Source organism: Xiphophorus couchianus, chromosome 5 (assembly GCF_001444195.1).
Source record: "Xiphophorus couchianus chromosome 5, X_couchianus-1.0, whole genome shotgun sequence".
NCBI lineage: Eukaryota > Metazoa > Chordata > Actinopteri > Cyprinodontiformes > Poeciliidae > Xiphophorus > Xiphophorus couchianus.
The window spans coordinates 25,404,214-25,421,909 of NC_040232.1; the positions used below are offsets into that span (position 1 = coordinate 25,404,214).

General features: G+C 38.2%; 1 protein-coding gene across 2 annotated transcripts in view; it reads right to left on the reverse strand.

Moving 5' to 3' along the window:
* The window catches only part of bckdhb (branched chain keto acid dehydrogenase E1 subunit beta), a 53,915-nt gene extending 37,013 nt beyond the window's left edge, over positions 1-16,902 (reverse strand). For both annotated transcript variants that reach the window (XM_028018144.1, XM_028018145.1), the window contains exons 1-6: positions 16,657-16,902; positions 15,957-16,034; positions 14,723-14,791; positions 8,625-8,758; positions 4,375-4,530; positions 2,229-2,337 (exon numbers count right to left, since the gene is read on the reverse strand). In XM_028018144.1, the coding sequence (XP_027873945.1) occupies positions 2,229-2,337; positions 4,375-4,530; positions 8,625-8,758; positions 14,723-14,791; positions 15,957-16,034; positions 16,657-16,837 (727 nt within the window). In that variant the 5' untranslated portion in view covers positions 16,838-16,902. The remainder of the gene's footprint in view (positions 1-2,228; positions 2,338-4,374; positions 4,531-8,624; positions 8,759-14,722; positions 14,792-15,956; positions 16,035-16,656) is intronic.
* Between the last annotated feature and the right edge of the window lie 794 nt (positions 16,903-17,696).

Sequence of the window (17,696 nt, forward strand, 5' to 3'; positions counted from 1 at the left end):
AAATGCATTGGAATTTTTTTTACCACAGAAGAGCAGTGCGTGAGACAAATCAATAAAAAATTATTATTATACATCAAAGATTTCCTAAACTTCAACTAATTTTACAATACCATTTCACATACTAAATGTGAAATGGTTACTGAAGGTTAATACGCTAGTAATAGCCCCCATGTTAATGACTGCATTTAAGATCAAATTAGCTAATACAGACATAAATGCTAAATTTATACTGAATGGAGTAAATCAATCTGCTTGTGCCATCCCACATGCTACTGATAGCGTTTTAGCTAATGTTAGCATTTTAGCTAAATTTGGCTTATGTGCTGTTTTTTGTGTACAAAATGAAGTAATTCAATGTAAAGATCCCTCATACACTATTGACAGCATTTAAGCAAGCCCTAGCATTTTAACTAATCCTGGAGATTTTCATGACATTCAACAAATACAGACACAAACTATCTGATGTTTTAAGCTTTTGACACTTAAACTTGGGAACCTTACTCGGCATGAGTGTGTGCATGAATCTGAACAATACACACACATTGGCAGGCTCCTTTTAAAATTCTCCAAAACCATCACAATATCTATAAGCTGTAGCAGACAGAGAAGCTGTAGATCTCTACGAAGGATTTAGCTGTAGTTACTGGACTCAATATGAATAAAGTCAGTTGTTTTTTTAGTTTGAAGTCCACAACCTCTATTCAAAGATGGTGGCAATGAAGTTTGTTATGTTTTCTGCAGTTAAAAAATTTAACAGAGATATTTAATTTCAGAATATTATTGTCTGTGTATGGCTGGGAATAATAACTGACTAACACTAACAGACATCTTACCTTATTCAACTAAAGTTTACATGGCTATTCACAAAAATATTGAGCCACTATTTAACACGTTTCTTGATATCACAATACAAATATTTCAGGTCTGGAAATCATTGATTCCAGAACGTCAAGCTTGTTTGACAGGCATCTTGTCACAACTGTACAGAAATGCAATAAAATTTGCAGCAGTGTGTGGGAAAGACACACATTATTCTTGCTGTACTACGTTGCAACTCCCAAAACGGATATTGCACTCAAATGAGAAATGATGCAAATAAAGGCACCATCAATAACTCAGACACCTGCTCTCGGCTGCCCTGGTTACCCGCATCGGTCGGTAAGGCGAGGCTGCTTACCGGCACTCTACTAAATCCCACAACACTTTCAAAATTCAAAGATAAATCCACACTTGCAAAAATATTAAGGGCATCAATAATGAGAACTGTAAGAGCTGTGCATGGATCTTGATGTTCTGTCACATAGCAGCCTGAACTATACACCAGTAGAATGAGGGGAAAACATTTCCTGCCTGCTAAATCGTCCGAGTATGACATTGTCACCTCCATACAAATTACCTTCATATGTCCCCTCTCCTGTCATCATGTACAATAATAATTATCTGCCTCCCTTCTAATCATCCCACAAGCAAACTGTAGGAAATGGCAACCCATTTTCAGTTCTGTTTTGCCGTTTTGTTGTTTCCTCTAGTTTCCATCTGCCTAAACACAGACATCCTAATGACGAGGACGAGTGTGACCAGCTGATAATCGGTCAGGGCCTTTCGGGCTGAACATCAAGCACCGACTGATGTCAGAAGAATAGGCAGACAGTAACGTAACCCCATCTGCCTGCAAGGGTTCTTGTCAGTCTCCATTGTTTGAAAAATAAACGCAAAAATGTGCCCAAATAAATCTATAAATTTGTTGTGGTCTCTATTTGTTTGAACCCCATTTTCAAAATCTCTTTTTTATTCTTTTTTTTTTTTACTAACCATCACAACATCGTTGTCCCAAACAACCAGATGTGCTTTGCATATTTACTCCACAATCTTACATAACACCTTTCAAAGAGGGACTTTAATTACAATAATGAAGCTCGTTTTGCTCCCCTAATTTATGCATATCAGGCAATTATTATGTTACCATGACAGCAGTTTTTCCATCCACTAAAAACAAACAAAGGTTTATTATTGCAATATGCGACTCAGAGATAGCTTTTCTACATGCCTAGAAATCCCAACAAACCAAAAGAGAATGAGAAGTTATTGGAAAAAAAAAAAAAAAAACATGTCAAAGAAGTGGACATTTCTGTTATTCTGTTGTGATAGGATCTTGGCTACCATTAACGGAAAGTGAGAAAAGAGCAATCAAAATGCATTTCCTTTAAATGACATTTAAACAGGCTTACCTGCTGCTCTGTACAGAATCTTGGGCTCAAAGAATAAACATGGGTTGTTGTCAGCAATGCATGAAAGCAGCAGCCCTTTGGCCTGAAGTGGACTGCGAGGTATTACAACCTGAGGAACACACGACAAGTCGACTTAAATCCTAAAAGATTCTATTTATTTACTCATTTTAAACCTCCCCTAATGTACAATTACTGAAGAAGCGTTCAGAGCTCTGACCTGACCTCTGAAAAAAACTCAAATTAACTCTAAGGTCTGAGAGTTAAACTTTCATCGTAGCTATACTGATGACTTTCTGTAATCAGCAATATGTCACATTGGGACCAGAGGCAACGTCACACTGGGTGAGAGAAACATGTTGCCATTGCATAGCTCATGAAGATTTTACAAATGTTATATATTTGTAATAATATTGTTCTAGAGAAGAACAATATTATTCGGTTTCACACCGTAAACTGTCATCAGCTTCTAATATTATCAATTAGCAACATTAGCGCAGTTGGCAAACGTACATCATAAACCGATGTTAAACTGCACGCTCGGTGTGGGTTTCCAATGTTTAACTTATTAGTCAAATTAGTTATTAAACACAGGTTTCTCCCCCAAAAAAAACAATTTATAAACTCCTAACTCTCTCTTTAACTATAGTGTCGTAAAACATACATAAACTCCCAAATAAGCCATCAACTTTTCCTGAAGTTATTCGTTTATCACCTTCTTTCTTCTCTACAACAATTAAGAGGTTAGGTTCAGATAGGGAGCCCCGTAATGAAAGCAGAGGGGAAAAACTAATTTACTCTTGAGAGGCTTTGTGTCAAATGGAGGAACAAGTAATGACAATGTGCACAAGGATTAGCATTCAGGCTGTGTGACCTTTTTGTAGAGAAATAGCATGTCTGTTGCGCTCAGTTAATAGCTAAATTGTATAATCCATTCTCTTCGCCGATCTTCCTCAGTTGAAACTGAATGGAAATCATTGTGATCTCCACCATCAGCCCTTGTTCAGTTCAAATCCTTTTAATAAGTTGAGGAAGGGAAGTGGGATTACTAGATTAAGGCAAGTCATTTGAGTATTTCTTTTAAATGTCAGGATGTCATGGAGATTTTCTCACCACTACTGCATGTGAAAGTATAAAAACATGGCGTATTGGACTGTAATGACATCTAAGGGCAAAATTATTTATACCTCTTGCAAATATTCATTTAAAATTGGTTATTTAGATAATAACTCTGACAATAAAACTCAAATACCAGTTTTGAAATGAAATAAATCTGATTTTTCTTGCATTTTATGACAATATATATATTTCTATTCTCCTCAGTATTCAATGGAAAATTCTATATTAATGTTACAGCACCAAAATATTACTTATAACTCGTATAATGGAGATTTACCTTGGGTGATGAGGTTGCCATTATCCTAATCTTTAGCTTCATCCACGTAATTTATCACATTCAAGTCAGCATTCACACATTCAAAATGCAACCTGGTTGCAACAAAATGCTAATATTCCTTGTAAGTAGAAGAAACATGTTTGGTAGAATAGAAAGATTACTTTTCTAGATATATGGGAAAACATGCCATTCAGTTCAATGTCAACTTAAGCCATGTTTTCCTCACTTCAGTTTCATGACAATGGAAAAAGAAAAAGAAAAACAAAGTTTTGTTCTCCCTGAACATCTCAGTCACTAAAATCTACATCATTAGCAGCTTTATCAACGGCAGAGAAACTCCACCCAACTGGAAAAAAATCTGGTTAATACACGAAGTCAAATTTCAGAGCACATGAAATACATCTTTCAAAACAAATATTGCATCGAAGCAGTATTTGCAATTGTGATTCTGTGCACAATGAAATTGTGAGGACCACTGTGATTCAACAGATTGTGGAGCTCTAATCAAACTTAGAAATAAAGTTATTTTCATTAAGGGTGATGCAATTTTGACATAAACCTGCTTGATCATCTCCTTTCTGGGAAAAGTTAACAAAACTTAGGCAAGCTCTTTCCTGTTCCATTTCAAACCCAGGATATTGTTTAAAGAGGACTCCATCTAATTCACAGATATGTAGAGTGAAAATTTTAATATATATATATATAATGAATATTTTCAGCTTTCATTTCACTTTTAACATGTGTAGGACTCACTTTAATACCAGGGCAGTGGACAAAATAGGCTTCGGGGCTTTGAGAGTGGTACAAGGATCCGTGGCCGACACAACCCCATGGGGCCCGGATGGTGAGGTTCCCGCAGTCAAACAGGTTCCCCGAACGGTAGCGGTACTTAGCAGCTTCATTCACAATCTGCAAAGGCAATAAATCAAGTTCATGTCAATTCACAGTGACTATTAATCTTCAGCGATGTGACCTGACAGGGCAACCTGTAAATTAAGTTCCTTTTTGTCATTCACACATTGCCAGAATTTTCACCGTTCTCTAAATCAATACCCAGGATGTGTGTGATGTTAATGTCTACAACTTTAGGACAAGCCGACTCTTTCCGTGGATGGTCTCATGTTTCTACTTGGACTCTGCATTTAACCGACTGTCGTGAGCTGCGAGGTGAAGTGTTTGCACATATGCAGAGCCGTCCCTTGTTGCCACACACGGGCTGGGAAGTGTGACAGCAAGAAAACCAGAGGAATTTTATGTGAGCTTCACCAAAATATATAGAATGCAAGAAGTTCATTTTGGGCGAGGTTCAATGCCACAAACGCTGAGGTTTCTTACAGCTCAAAATGCAATGCTCGACTTTCCTAAACTTTAGTGAGTTAGGCTCTGAAGTGTAGAGACATCTGCAAGCATGTCTATCAAGTAAGATGTAAAAGTATTATAAAGAGAATTTACAAAATAACAGCCAAGAGTGGCAGAAAAAAAGGCCTATTAGTAGAAAAGGAAGCGACATGTAGAGAGCGTGGCTGAAAATCTCCTACAGACCTGAATGCAAGTTAAAGATGCATTTATTTAACCCGGCTTATAGTTGAGATTTGTACTTCATTATCTTGTATGGTTTGTAATTTTATTAATATTTTAGCAATTTGTGTTATGTATTGCTTTCTAAGTTATATATCACGGCAAGTACCATGTTATATAATTAAAGGACATTGCAAAGATCCTCCACAATCAATTAATTTTTCCTTAGTTTATTTTTTTATAGTAATTGCTTCTTTATTTACTTTCCATTCTATTCTATTTTTTTTTTTTTTTATCTCTGAAGCATTTTGTCCATGTCTGTATGCTACATAGATTGATGGATTGATTGGTTCAATTCCAACTGGCACCAAGTTGTCAATTTCTCAGCCCGTACGTTGCAAATTTGGATATAACCGTGGCGATCGTCTAGATCACAGGTGTCAAACTCCAGTCCTCGAGGGCCGCTGTCCTGCAGTTTGTAGATGTGCCACAGGTACAAAACACGGGAACGAAATGGCTTAATGACCTCCTCCTTGTATAGATCAGTTCTCCAGAGTCTTGCTAATGACCTAATTATTCTATTCAGGTGTGGTGCAGCAGAGGAACATCTAAAATTTGCAGGACACCGGCCCTTGAGGACTGGAGTTTGACACCCCTGGTTTAGATTGACAGATGATATGTTCAAGAGCTCAAAGCTCAAAGAAGAAAGTGTGGAGTCCCGCAAAGTTCAGTGTTGGAACCTTTTCAGCTTATTAGACAGCAGTGAAATGTCCAATTTGGTAACACTTTATTTGACGATGTGTGCATAAGGCTGACATGACACAGTCATAAACATGAAGGAGTCTTCATGAATGTTTAGAACTGTTGCCATGAAATGTCATTCGGTAAATAATGACACTTTTAATGCAAAGTTGACCATTGTAATGGAATTTTAATACCAAACAATGCAAAGCTGACACTTTTAATGCAACTTTCAGTGCAATACTTCATGACAACAGTCAAACATTTATGAAAACACTGTCATCTTCATAACAGCTGTTATATCATGTTTATGACAGTGTAATGTCAGTCTTGTGCACACCCCGTAAAATAAAGTATAACCTATAATTTATTTTGTTTGCTGATAAGTTGTATATATGTATTGTTCTGGGAATGACAAAAAGATGAACTTTAAAAAAAACAAACAAAAGCAAATCGATACAATGATGATCTGTGAGATTATCTATGAGGAGTGGATATCTGAAAGAAACTAAACGTGGAGCTTCAGGTAATCATCAAGGGATCTGTGATACCGGGCTGCCAGATTTTAACGGTCTCAGTATGTGAGAGGTGCCTAAAGACCACACCAGAAGACAGAGAATCTAATTTTGTGAGCCGAGGCATTCTCTTTGCTAACAAAGGCACTGAAAAACCACTTTATTCGTTTTACAAGCTCTTTGAGCCCAACGCTTATGGCTAAAGTTTCTGATGCTGGGCATCCTCCAAACAGTTGCTCGAACTTTTCCCTTTGAAACTCATGTGGGATACTACTTTGAGTTTCATGCATCTCTAAGGTCTAGTTGCCTGTATCTTTTTAAGTCGGAACGCAGAAAGAAAACAGAACCACTTATTGTCAGTTGCTAGTTTTTTTTATTTTTATTTTTTATCTTGATGCACCAAACAGGAGACATGTTCTGTAAAACATCATATATTCTGCTTTATGTTGCCTTGACAAAGGAGAGGAATTACATTTATCATGTGAAGGACAAGATTAGACAGAATGACGTGCATGCGAGGTAAAACCTGCTCTCATCATGCACTAACCATCAATGTCATATTAATCTTCATGAGAAAAACAGGAGGTCATGTACAGAAAATACTGGTTTTATAAATTATATTTTCTTGTGCTACTTACTGCAGCACAAGACAACATAAATATTAGTTCAAACATAGATTACAAGCTGAACTGATAAAGTAACCCTCAAATTTAGGAAATTGAGCAAATGAAAACGGACACCATTAATGGGCGGTTGCTTGTAGTTCTGCCTTTACTTGGATTGGACTTCTCATATGGTGCAATGTTGCTCTGGACAAACAAACATTGAAGCTTATCTATTCTGTTCCAGCAGTCTGCCTCGGGGGATGAAATGCTGAAGTCGGACCAGAATCTATTTCATGTGAAATTAGGTGCAGTGACATGAAAATTTGGGTCGATTTCGATATCCAATAAGTTTTCTTGTGTTTTCCTAAATTCTATTGTTTTGTTTATTAATGTCTGGGATTGGCTGGTGGTGGTACCAGTTTAGTGCAGACACAGAGAGAGGCATTATAGAACACATTATAATCTCACATACTCTGTAGAACGAGCGTATGCGAGATGTTAATTCACACAGCACAATATTCAGGAAATAAATCCAACTTTCCAGGAGATACGTGGAGTTAAATTGACTTTAAAGGGGCAGTATTATGCAAAAATAACCCTTTTGAGCTTTACATTATATTATAACGTTATTACCTCATCAAAAACACGCTGAAGTGTTGCTTTGATTTCTTTTATGCGTGATTGAGAAATAATTTTATCTCCATTCAGCAACCATTCAGCTGTGCAAAATGCCTGGGTGGACCTAGCCCCGCCTTCGAGGACGAAGCTCTTTGGAGCTGCAGTCTTCAAGCTGAGTACCCCACCCAAACAACTGCCCCCACTCAGCTCCTTCAGACTAGCCAGCAGGAATTAGCAAACAGTTGGTGAAACCGTATCTGCTGAGCTCATTATACTAGCTACTCAGTGCAACGCTGGTAAAAACGTTGTTAAAGGGTTGACAGAGGAGGGCTGCTCTAAAGACCGTTTGGAGGCAGTTTCAAAATGAGCAAGAGTTTCTTACAGAGACAGAATCCCAATTTCAAGGCGCTATCTTACAAAGTCGAATTTCCTGTCAATCATATTAGATATACAGAGGATTTTTATAACAACTGAAGGTAACATAGATTACTTGAGTGTTCTATAAAATGATTCTATGTGGCTGGAAAGCACATAATACTGCCCCTTTAACATAATTCAGTGAGTCTTCAGTGACAGACAATAATAGTTAAGTAGTTGGAAAATGGTGCAAGGTTTTCACAATTTCTGGTGAATATAATCTGAAACATTCCATGAGTATGTGTCTACCCGCCACTCCCAACTCAAAACTCAGGGGGTTTGAATATTAAACAAGGTGGGCGGAGTCAACATTCACTGTAATTATAGCTGAATGTCATTTGGGGTATATCTCTACCAGCTTTGCCTATCTAGAGACTGAAACAGTTGCCTGTGTTGTTCTGTCACAGTAAATCCTCACACTGAAGTTTACATTTATTACGTGACAAGCTGTGAAAAAGTCAAAGGCGATGTCAATTAAAAGCCACTGTGTCCGTGCACATCTTGCACTGTGCAGAAACATACTAGTCAGAACAACAGCATCATAAACACTGTCTGTAGGTCTTGCCAGCGCACAGGTAAAGTGTCTCACCTGGTCAAATGCTGGAAAGATGTAGTCGGCAAACTGGATCTCAGCAATGGCTGTGGCACCGGCAGTAGCTGCACCGATGCCAAATCCCACAATCCCCTGCTCACAAAGGGGAGTGTTGAAAACTCTGTCCTTACCTGGGAGCAGAACCAGGAGAGAAAACAGAAAAAATGTCATTGATGAGGACAAATCAGTGAGGAAGAGGAGCTAATATTTTGTAGAAAGCATTCTTGCTAAAGCCGTATCGACTATGATTTCAGTCTAGACTGCTGAATGAGTACTGTATATAGACGCATTTATTCGTGTGGAACGACCACAATTAGGCACATGTGGAACAGATACTAACCCAAGTCAGACATAATTGATTAGTTTTTACAATCCACCCCCTTCGCCTTTATATTATGTGGCTCTAAAAAAGAAAAGCATCAATGAAGTAACAAACTGATGAGGCTCCCTTAACTGCATTCAACCAATCCAGAATTTCACTCACGCAACCCCCATGGAGGAAAAACAGAAAGAGAAAAAAAAAAAACATATTTCCACTCTCCACCCTATAATCTGAAAAAGAACCACAAGAGTGGGGAAACTAAATTTGGGTTGCGAGTGTTATTTTTGTCATCTTTGTGTATTTGCCAGGCCTTTTTTCTGTTGAGCTGGGAAGCGAGCTGCTGAGCAGAGAAATTCTGCCCTTACGTGTCCTCTGAGCTCATAAAAGTCAGCAAGCAGCCGCAGTGCCACAAATCCTTCAGAGGAATGAGCCGTAAATCAAAAGTTATCAAAAAACTTAGAGCCTCGAGTCGGACCCAAACAAGGGGTTTCGTGTGAAAGTTCAAGCAAATTACACATTTTTCTTTTTTTTTAGGTTTATTTCTTTTTGTCCTTATTTTTTACGCATTTGGGAGAAGGGTCAGCTAAACACATTAGCGAACCTGAAGTTATTGAATTAGCCATAACGACGACATGGTGAATTCATGCTGAACTGTCCAAACAACAGAGGACTCGGTGGATGCGTTGTTGTCGTTGTTGTTGTTCTCAGGGAGACGGTACTCAGAGGTGGCCCCGGCGAGCGGCCAGCTGCTGCGGAGCCGGATCACGAGGCCAGCGCGCCGCCCTTGTGAAAAGCCATTCATATCGCGCGCGCCCTGTATTAACCTCTGCTCTGTGTAATCGCTGCAGGTGGTCGAGGTGTGTGCGCATCATCCCTTTCTGTGGCGAGAGGGATAAAAACAGCTTTGCGCTCGTCACTGTACACAAGGTTGAGATGGAAAATAATGATCCCTCTCCGAAAGGTCAGCACTTCTGACGTCAATAAAAACAAAAGGCAGGCCGGCTACATTTGGCAGGATGCGAGACTTCTGGCTTTTAAAGCTGTTCATGAAATAAAAAGAAAATGGGTTTAAACCAGGAAAACCATAGTAGTTGTGACTTTTTCCCCTCCATCTCCCCCCAAATAACCACTTCGGTGGCACAGTTTCCTGACTCAGTCAGCTGGTTTTTTGAAAAGGCCTGAATTCAACCCAGACCGGTTTGATTGTCTTTGTCGTGTAATGTGGAAATATTTATTTAGATTACAGAACCACAGGCGACCACACTAACCAGATTTTCAAACAAAAAAGGCATCTATTTAAAAATAAGGAAAACTACATCAATAAAAATGTTTGCAACTGAGGTTCCGGACTGAGACACTCGGGGCCCAGTGGGTTTCCATCTATGCCTTTAAGACGTTTCCAAAGGAAAAAAACATAAACTAATCAAAGAGTCCTTACATCTGCTGGTGGAGATGAGGTTAAAAACAAACTAAGACATGATGCCACAAACCCTGCGACTTAAACACCGTTAATAAGTTAACAAAACCAGAAATCTGAATGATTATTTTTCTAAAAATGTTCACGTTAATGCAGATTTGCTCATTAGAGATGTGATTCTTCATCAAAATTATGGGGCATCTCGCATTTAAAGAGCGCAGGATTCATTGCCTTAGTTAAATAACACTCTGGTATCGTCGCATTTCTTTTTCATGCGAATGCATAATTGTGAGTTTATCAGAAAACATTGGGTTTAAATGACTGCACGCTCCCACCTGCAGGTGGCAGTATTTCTTACTTCTTCTACACTGTTGCCTCAGCCTAACTTGAAGTCAACTTATAGTCTGTCAAACAATTGCAAAGAGTCCTTACTATTAAGCAGGAGGGAACTACTGTTCAATAGTAGGTGCCTACAAATAGATTTTAAGAACAAAACAGCAAACGAATAAAACTAATAACTAGCGATGCACCGATTTGAAAATTTGGGCCAAAATCGATGTCCGATATTAAAATTGCTTTATAGCCAATATTTATCAAAATTATATACCTTTCGCTACCTTTTTAATACCAACTACTGTGAACAACAATACCACTGATATCAATTCTGCTTCAGGTAAACACCTCACAATCCTGCGCTGCATCACTATCACTAGCTGTGGTTCCATTACAAATGTATGCAAAACTTTGTCAATATTCTGCTAAAGTAAAAAGAAAAAAGTTCACAACTGCGGTGTTTCCATTAAATAAGAATTGCAATTAAAATCATACGCGAATAAGCTTGTTCACATTAATAACATGCCGCGCCATCATCCTCCATCTACTTCCTGTCGACTTCTTTGTGGTTTGTGCCAGTGGCAGCATCCGATTGTTGATCATGTGACTCTCGTGATGCGATAGAAGTCGATTCTATTGTAGTTTTGAGAAAAAAAAGAAAAAAAAAAAAAAACATTTCACGGCCAATAAACCACCTGATCCTAGCTCCAGAAGCTTTTATCAAAAGCCTGTTTTTTCGAAATGGGTGCGTTTCCATTAAACAAATTTATTTTCGAAATGTCAAATTGTGAAATTATATGGTCAATGAAAACAGTCACATGTTCGAATACCACAGGGCCGATCTCTTCCCTTCCTGCTTTTGGAACAAACACAAACAGCAACAAGATGGAAATAAACATAGCTAGTTAATCTTGGTTAAGTTTTTCATAGAGAACCTTTATTGATGTTTTATAAATGACCAACATTGATCTGTGCTAACATTAATGCAGATGTACACTGTGTTCCAAATTATTATGCAAATTGGATTTTAGTGTCATAAAGATAAAATTTTTTGTTGTGCTTTTAAATTTATAGATGGTATTGTGTGTCAAGGCTCCTTGAATCACTATAATTAATTTCAGAGAGCTGGTTCATTAGTTTGTTTAATGAGCTCAATTAAAGGAAATCTACTTAAGAAGGATGTTCCACATTATTAAGCAGGCCACAGGTTTCAAGCAATATGGGAAAGAGAAAGAATCTCTGCTGACAAAAATCATCAGATAGTGTAGAGCCGTATGACAAGGTATGAAAACATTAGATATTTAACAAAAACTGAAGCATTTATCGTACTGAAGAGATTTGTGGCTGATTCAGAACAAAGATGGTTTGTACAGATAAAGGCAAAATGAGGAAGGTTCCTGTTAGACAAATTCATCGGATTAAGAGAGCAGCTGTTAAAATGTCCTTACAAAGCAGGAAACAGTTATTTGAAGCTGCTGGAGCCTCTGGAACCTCAAGGTGGAGGATCTTTCAGAGGCTTGAGGTGCATGAAGCTACTATTGGGCCCCTAACCAGAGCTCACAAGCAGAAACGGTCACAGTGGGCCCAGCCGTACATGAAGATTAATTTTCAAACAGACTTGTTCACTGATGACTGCTGTGCAACCCCGGATGGTCCAGATGGACGCAGTGGTGGATTGGTGGTGGATGGCCACCACATCCCAACATGGCTGTGACATCAGCAAGGAGGTGGTGGAGTCATGCTTTGGGCCGAAATCATGGGGAGAGAATCATTGGTCGAACCCTTCAGAGTCCCTTCTGTAGCAAAATCATCTTCATGCATGACAATGCACCATCTCATGCTGTAAGGAATACCACTGTGTCATTGGCTGCTGTGGGCATGAAAGGGGACAAACTCGTGTGGTCACCATCCTCCTCTGACCTCAACCCTATTGAGAACCTTTGGAGTTTCCTCAAGCAGAAGAGCTGAGGGTGAAATGCAGTTCATATCAAACCAGCAGCTCTGGGAAGGTTTTCTGACATCCTGCAAAGAAATTCAAGCAGAAACTTTCCACAAACTCACAAGTTCAGTGGATCAAGAATTGAGCTGTGATATCAAAGAAGGTCCTATGTTAACATGTAACTCGGTCTGTTAAGATGTTTTTGATTGAAACAGCTTTTGATTTTAGTACATGTGAACACTTAATGCTGCACATTCAAACGACCGTTTAATGTTCTTTATAATCCATAAAATTTTTAGAAAATCTGCTGTGCATGATAATTTGGAACAGTGCATTTTGAGTTATTTTTTAATACTGTTCTCATGGTGAGCTTTGTTCAGTAAAATTTGATTTAGTTCATGACTTGAAAATTATACTGACCATCATTTGCAGTGACCATTTAAGAAAATCTGAGAAAATATCACTTGCATAATAATTTGGAAAGTGGTGTATGAAGCATCCCTGACAATGACATAATCACACTATTTACGTTATATTCTTCAAATTATGCTTCATTTCATTTAACAGTTTTTTTCAATATGTATATACTAGGGGAAACTTATGAGACTTGTTACTACATGACATTTGTTTTAAGTAAATGAGAATCAGAACTTAACATGGATACGGCTGACTCATTCTTCTGTGTTTTGTTTATGGTTATTAGAGTGTAAATCATTTTACACAATGACAAGTATGCAAAAAAAATAAATATTATAAAAAATGGAAATTCTGTTACAGCCCATTATAATTAAAAATATACTGTTTTACAATTGTGATTATGTCTAAATATGAATAAATTCTGACTGATTGTGTTTGGGATCATTACTCCTGCTGTTTGAGCTATGTGGCCACCGTTTCTTGATTCCGTCATTTTTATTGAGTCAGTCTTATTTGTTGGTTTGACTCCCTGAGCCTAAAACATAAACACAGACTAAACAGCATTGCAAAGATGTGCAACAAAATTATAGGGATATGTCTTATAGAGCTGCCCCAGCTGTACAGAACCAAAGTCACAAGAAAGGCCAAAGATATCCCTGCTGACCCAAACCGCCCTCGACTGTAATTACAGGTTGCCGCCATCTGTTCACAAATCCGTGGTAATTGAGTGCAATACAAAAACGTACAAATGCTCATTTGCCCCTGTTGGTGCCAGATTCATTGATTCTTTGCACTGATAGCCACAAATAGGCAGCAACTAAGTTTGTATCCAGGTTGTGTGAATGTTGGGGTTATTTTTGAATTTCTGTTAAGTGCATTTGCTGTTTTTCTTTGCATTTGTTCTCTGCAAGTTTCTCTTGATCTTTGTTAAACACTGCATTTGCATTTCAAAACATGTTTGAATGAGGTAATTTGATGCTTTTTTGTAGCACAGTTGCTACTTCCAACGTTGACGCAACCTTTGTTAAAACAGCTCAGTTAGATTCACACAGCATTTATTTATTTCAGTCAGGCTTCCACTGTATTCAGTGTTTTACATGGACTGACTGGAAGCCGAAAAGGCTGACACTTTAAATACATTTTCATCAGTCAATCTATAGGCTTATTCACTCAACAAAACGCATTGAGATGTACAAAAACAATGTCTTGTAACAATTCGTCTACATGCGTGAAAAGGAACAGGAAGAAGAAAAACCTCATAAAAACCTGCCCCTTTCCCAATAATTACAAAATAAATCATCATCACTTATATTACTATTGCATTAAAAACCACACAAAACTCTATAATAAAGTTTCAGGTTCATCCCTAATTTTTAGTCATAACAATGCCTAAATAAGGCATTTCTAGGTAGATCCTATTGAGGCTATTTGTAGGTCTAAAACACAAGGCGACTTGTTCTGCTGCATCAGTTTTTTGTATCGAGCGTGAAAGGCTCCCCTGCTGCAACACACATGTGCAGAACGTGCAGATGGATCCTTCTGGTCCCTCAGGTGCACACTGATAATCTCACCAGCATATGAAGCGAGGGGTTAAGATTTCTATTCTATGCTCTGCTGCCATCTAGTGGTAAAGATATATGACACAGACAACAGGCTCACCGTCTTACCGTATTTGTCCCGCAGGCCAACTGTGCATCGGAATACTCCTCCAAAGGCAACGTCTTCCCCGAAGATGACTGCAGAGACACAACATACAACAGTCAGGGGGTTCGATATTTCAAAGTATGTTTGTGGGTAAACAAAAGAGGACATAGATTAAATAGAAAAGTTCATGTCTTAACAGGAAATTCTCAAAAAGCTGTCTGAAAAAGTACTATATCAACAGATCTAGTAACATTTTCTAATTTTCAGAAGTGCGAGAGCTTTATTTATCTTAGATATTAATCAAGTATTTCAAAACAACACTTCTTCAACTAAAATCTCTTGATTTTAATTGAATTTTACACATTTAAGACATTTAAAATGTGTAAAATTCAGAAATTTTTAAATACTTTTTAAAGTATATTCATGCTTTTTATGCTTTATTATTACATTATATTTGGAATTCCTTATTGCATTTTTTTGTGCCACATAAAAGGTTTGTAGCAGATTTTACGCCTATGCAAGAACTCTAAAGCCGTACAATTTCCAAAGCAGAAACATTTGTTTACTAAAAAACGGCTTCAGCACCACTTTGACGTGAACGTTTTGTGCAGATGTGACCCCCAAGATGGATTAGCATCACCTGAGTGAAGTTGTTCTTCAAATCAGACAAAATTGGTGTCAAACGTTTGTGCGGCAACATTTTTTGTTTGTGCAGCCATCATTTTAAAGATATAAAGAAATGTTTCTAGCGGTCATCAAAGGTCAACCAGCCCCCACCCCCACCTTACTAAAATCAGACGAAATGGGTGCCAATTAACTCAACTACGTTTGTGCAGCAAAAATTGTCATTTGTGCTGCTTTGGCTTTGAAGATATTAATGAAAGGTTAAAGATCAAAAGGTCAACCAGCCCCCCCTCTCCCCAACACACACACACTTTTATGAAATCAGACAAAAATTGATGTCAAACGTTTTGCACAAACCCATTTAATTAACTCCCAATTAAATGGGAGTTAATTAACACCCATTTCGTCTGATTTGAGGAAGATGGGGGGGCTGGTTGACCTTTGATGACCACTAGAAACATTTCTTTATATCTTTAAAATGATAGCGCCACAAAAGAACATTTTTGCTGCACAAACGTAGCACAAACATTTGACACCAATTTCGTCTGATTTGAAAAAGTGGAGGACTTCACTCGGGTATTAGCATCTCCTACAAACGGATGATTTCAACGGGCTAACTGCGGGTCTCCTTACCGGCTGTCGGATCACTAGCAAGCGTGTTGTCCAAGGCACTTGTAATCGACTGGAACAAGTTCATCTTCTGTGTGGCACCTAAACCATTGGAAGTGAAATTAAACGCGCAGTTAGTGTTCAAAACAGCCACATGCTAGTCATCTGCAACCAACATTCTTCAATACAGAAACAGCAGGAATTTGACTACAGTAAATATAAATAGACGTGAAACGTGACAGGAATTCGGTCTTGTTTGCTTTAGCCATTAAGTTGCTAACTATAAAGTAGTTCTTAAGTTAACACAACTTGAGATGGATGGGCATAAATAACATAATGCTGCCACTATGCTGCTCTTTAACTCTAAGAAAAACGAATCCTGAGAAAGTTGGGAATGATAAACTGTTGACCAAAACAATAAGAACCTTAAAGTTGTAAGACATTAATTCCCAGTAATGCAAGCAACTGATGAAAATATCCCTCATTGACAGCAGACATATACTTTTATTTTGAAACTGGGCTGTTCTGATGCAGGCAAAACAAGTCTGATTAGTTCCAGGTTCCAGCTGGGCTGGAATTCATTAAATCCCTGCTGTACACCTGCTTACAGTTTCCTCAGTTAAACTGTCTACATAAAGAAGCTTTAATAAGAAACCCAATTATTTTCCGACTCATTACAAACACTGAACGAGGCTAATGCTAACCAGTTAGCCCAGAAACTCACCATATTCCGTCGTGGGGGGGTCGGGCTGGAAGGTAAAGTGAGCGACATGTCTTTGCGCTTTTAAACGGGAGCTGCAACCTGCCGACAGTTTGAATAAAGAGCTCTGCTTCCCGGTGCCAACACCAGAGATAGCGAGTGTTGAGTGGGCACCTCGGATAAACAGTCTAGCTGCAGCCGCCATCGCTGTTATTATCAGATAGCAGGAAGGGCAAGCTGAATCTTAGTACGAAGATCGTCTAATGCAAGAAGGCGCCTTCACTGTGTGTGGTGCATCGGGAGTTATGTTGTCAACTCACTAAGGATATTAGTAAGCAAACAGTCGGCGTATGAAGAAAAAAAAATGTTTTACTTAAAAAATATCAAAAACTAGTGCACTATTCCATCAGAAAGAAATTTAATACGGAATTCTAGAAAACACTGCAGAGTGAGAACTCTTTTTCTCTCCCTGCCCTCGAGACGTCAGCGTGTGAGCGGAGGCTGCTCGTGATTGGTCTAAAAAGGAGGCGGTGTCAGCGTTCAGATTCTGCAAGAAAACCACAAACTGGGAGACAAAGATAAAGAATCCATGAGAAAAAAAAAGATGTGATTTATGATCATTAATATATTATAATATATTTAGCTCTCAGTTCAAAAATACTTTAACTTTTTATTTAAAAAATTTTCTGTCAAACTTTATTACCTTAGCTCTGCAGACATTGGTATTTCCCTTTTTTTAACAAATAAAATGGTGAAAAAATTGAATTCGTATTTGCTAGACCAATAGGGTCTAAATTGTTCATCCTTTTGTACAGCTGCCAGTCCTGTGGTGTAGTTCCACATCACTATTATGCATTTCAGTACTTTGTTATGAAAACTTTTCCTGGCATCGTTTGTGCAATATATACAAATAATGACGATCTTCTTTGCTATAAAACAAAGATGACCACTTTTAGTCTAATTTTCATCTGCATCCAGTTGTAAATACCCTTCACTCCCTCTTTACAGAGCATGCTCTCATATGTGAGGTTAGTTCTGTTTGTAATTCAGAAAGTTATTTAACT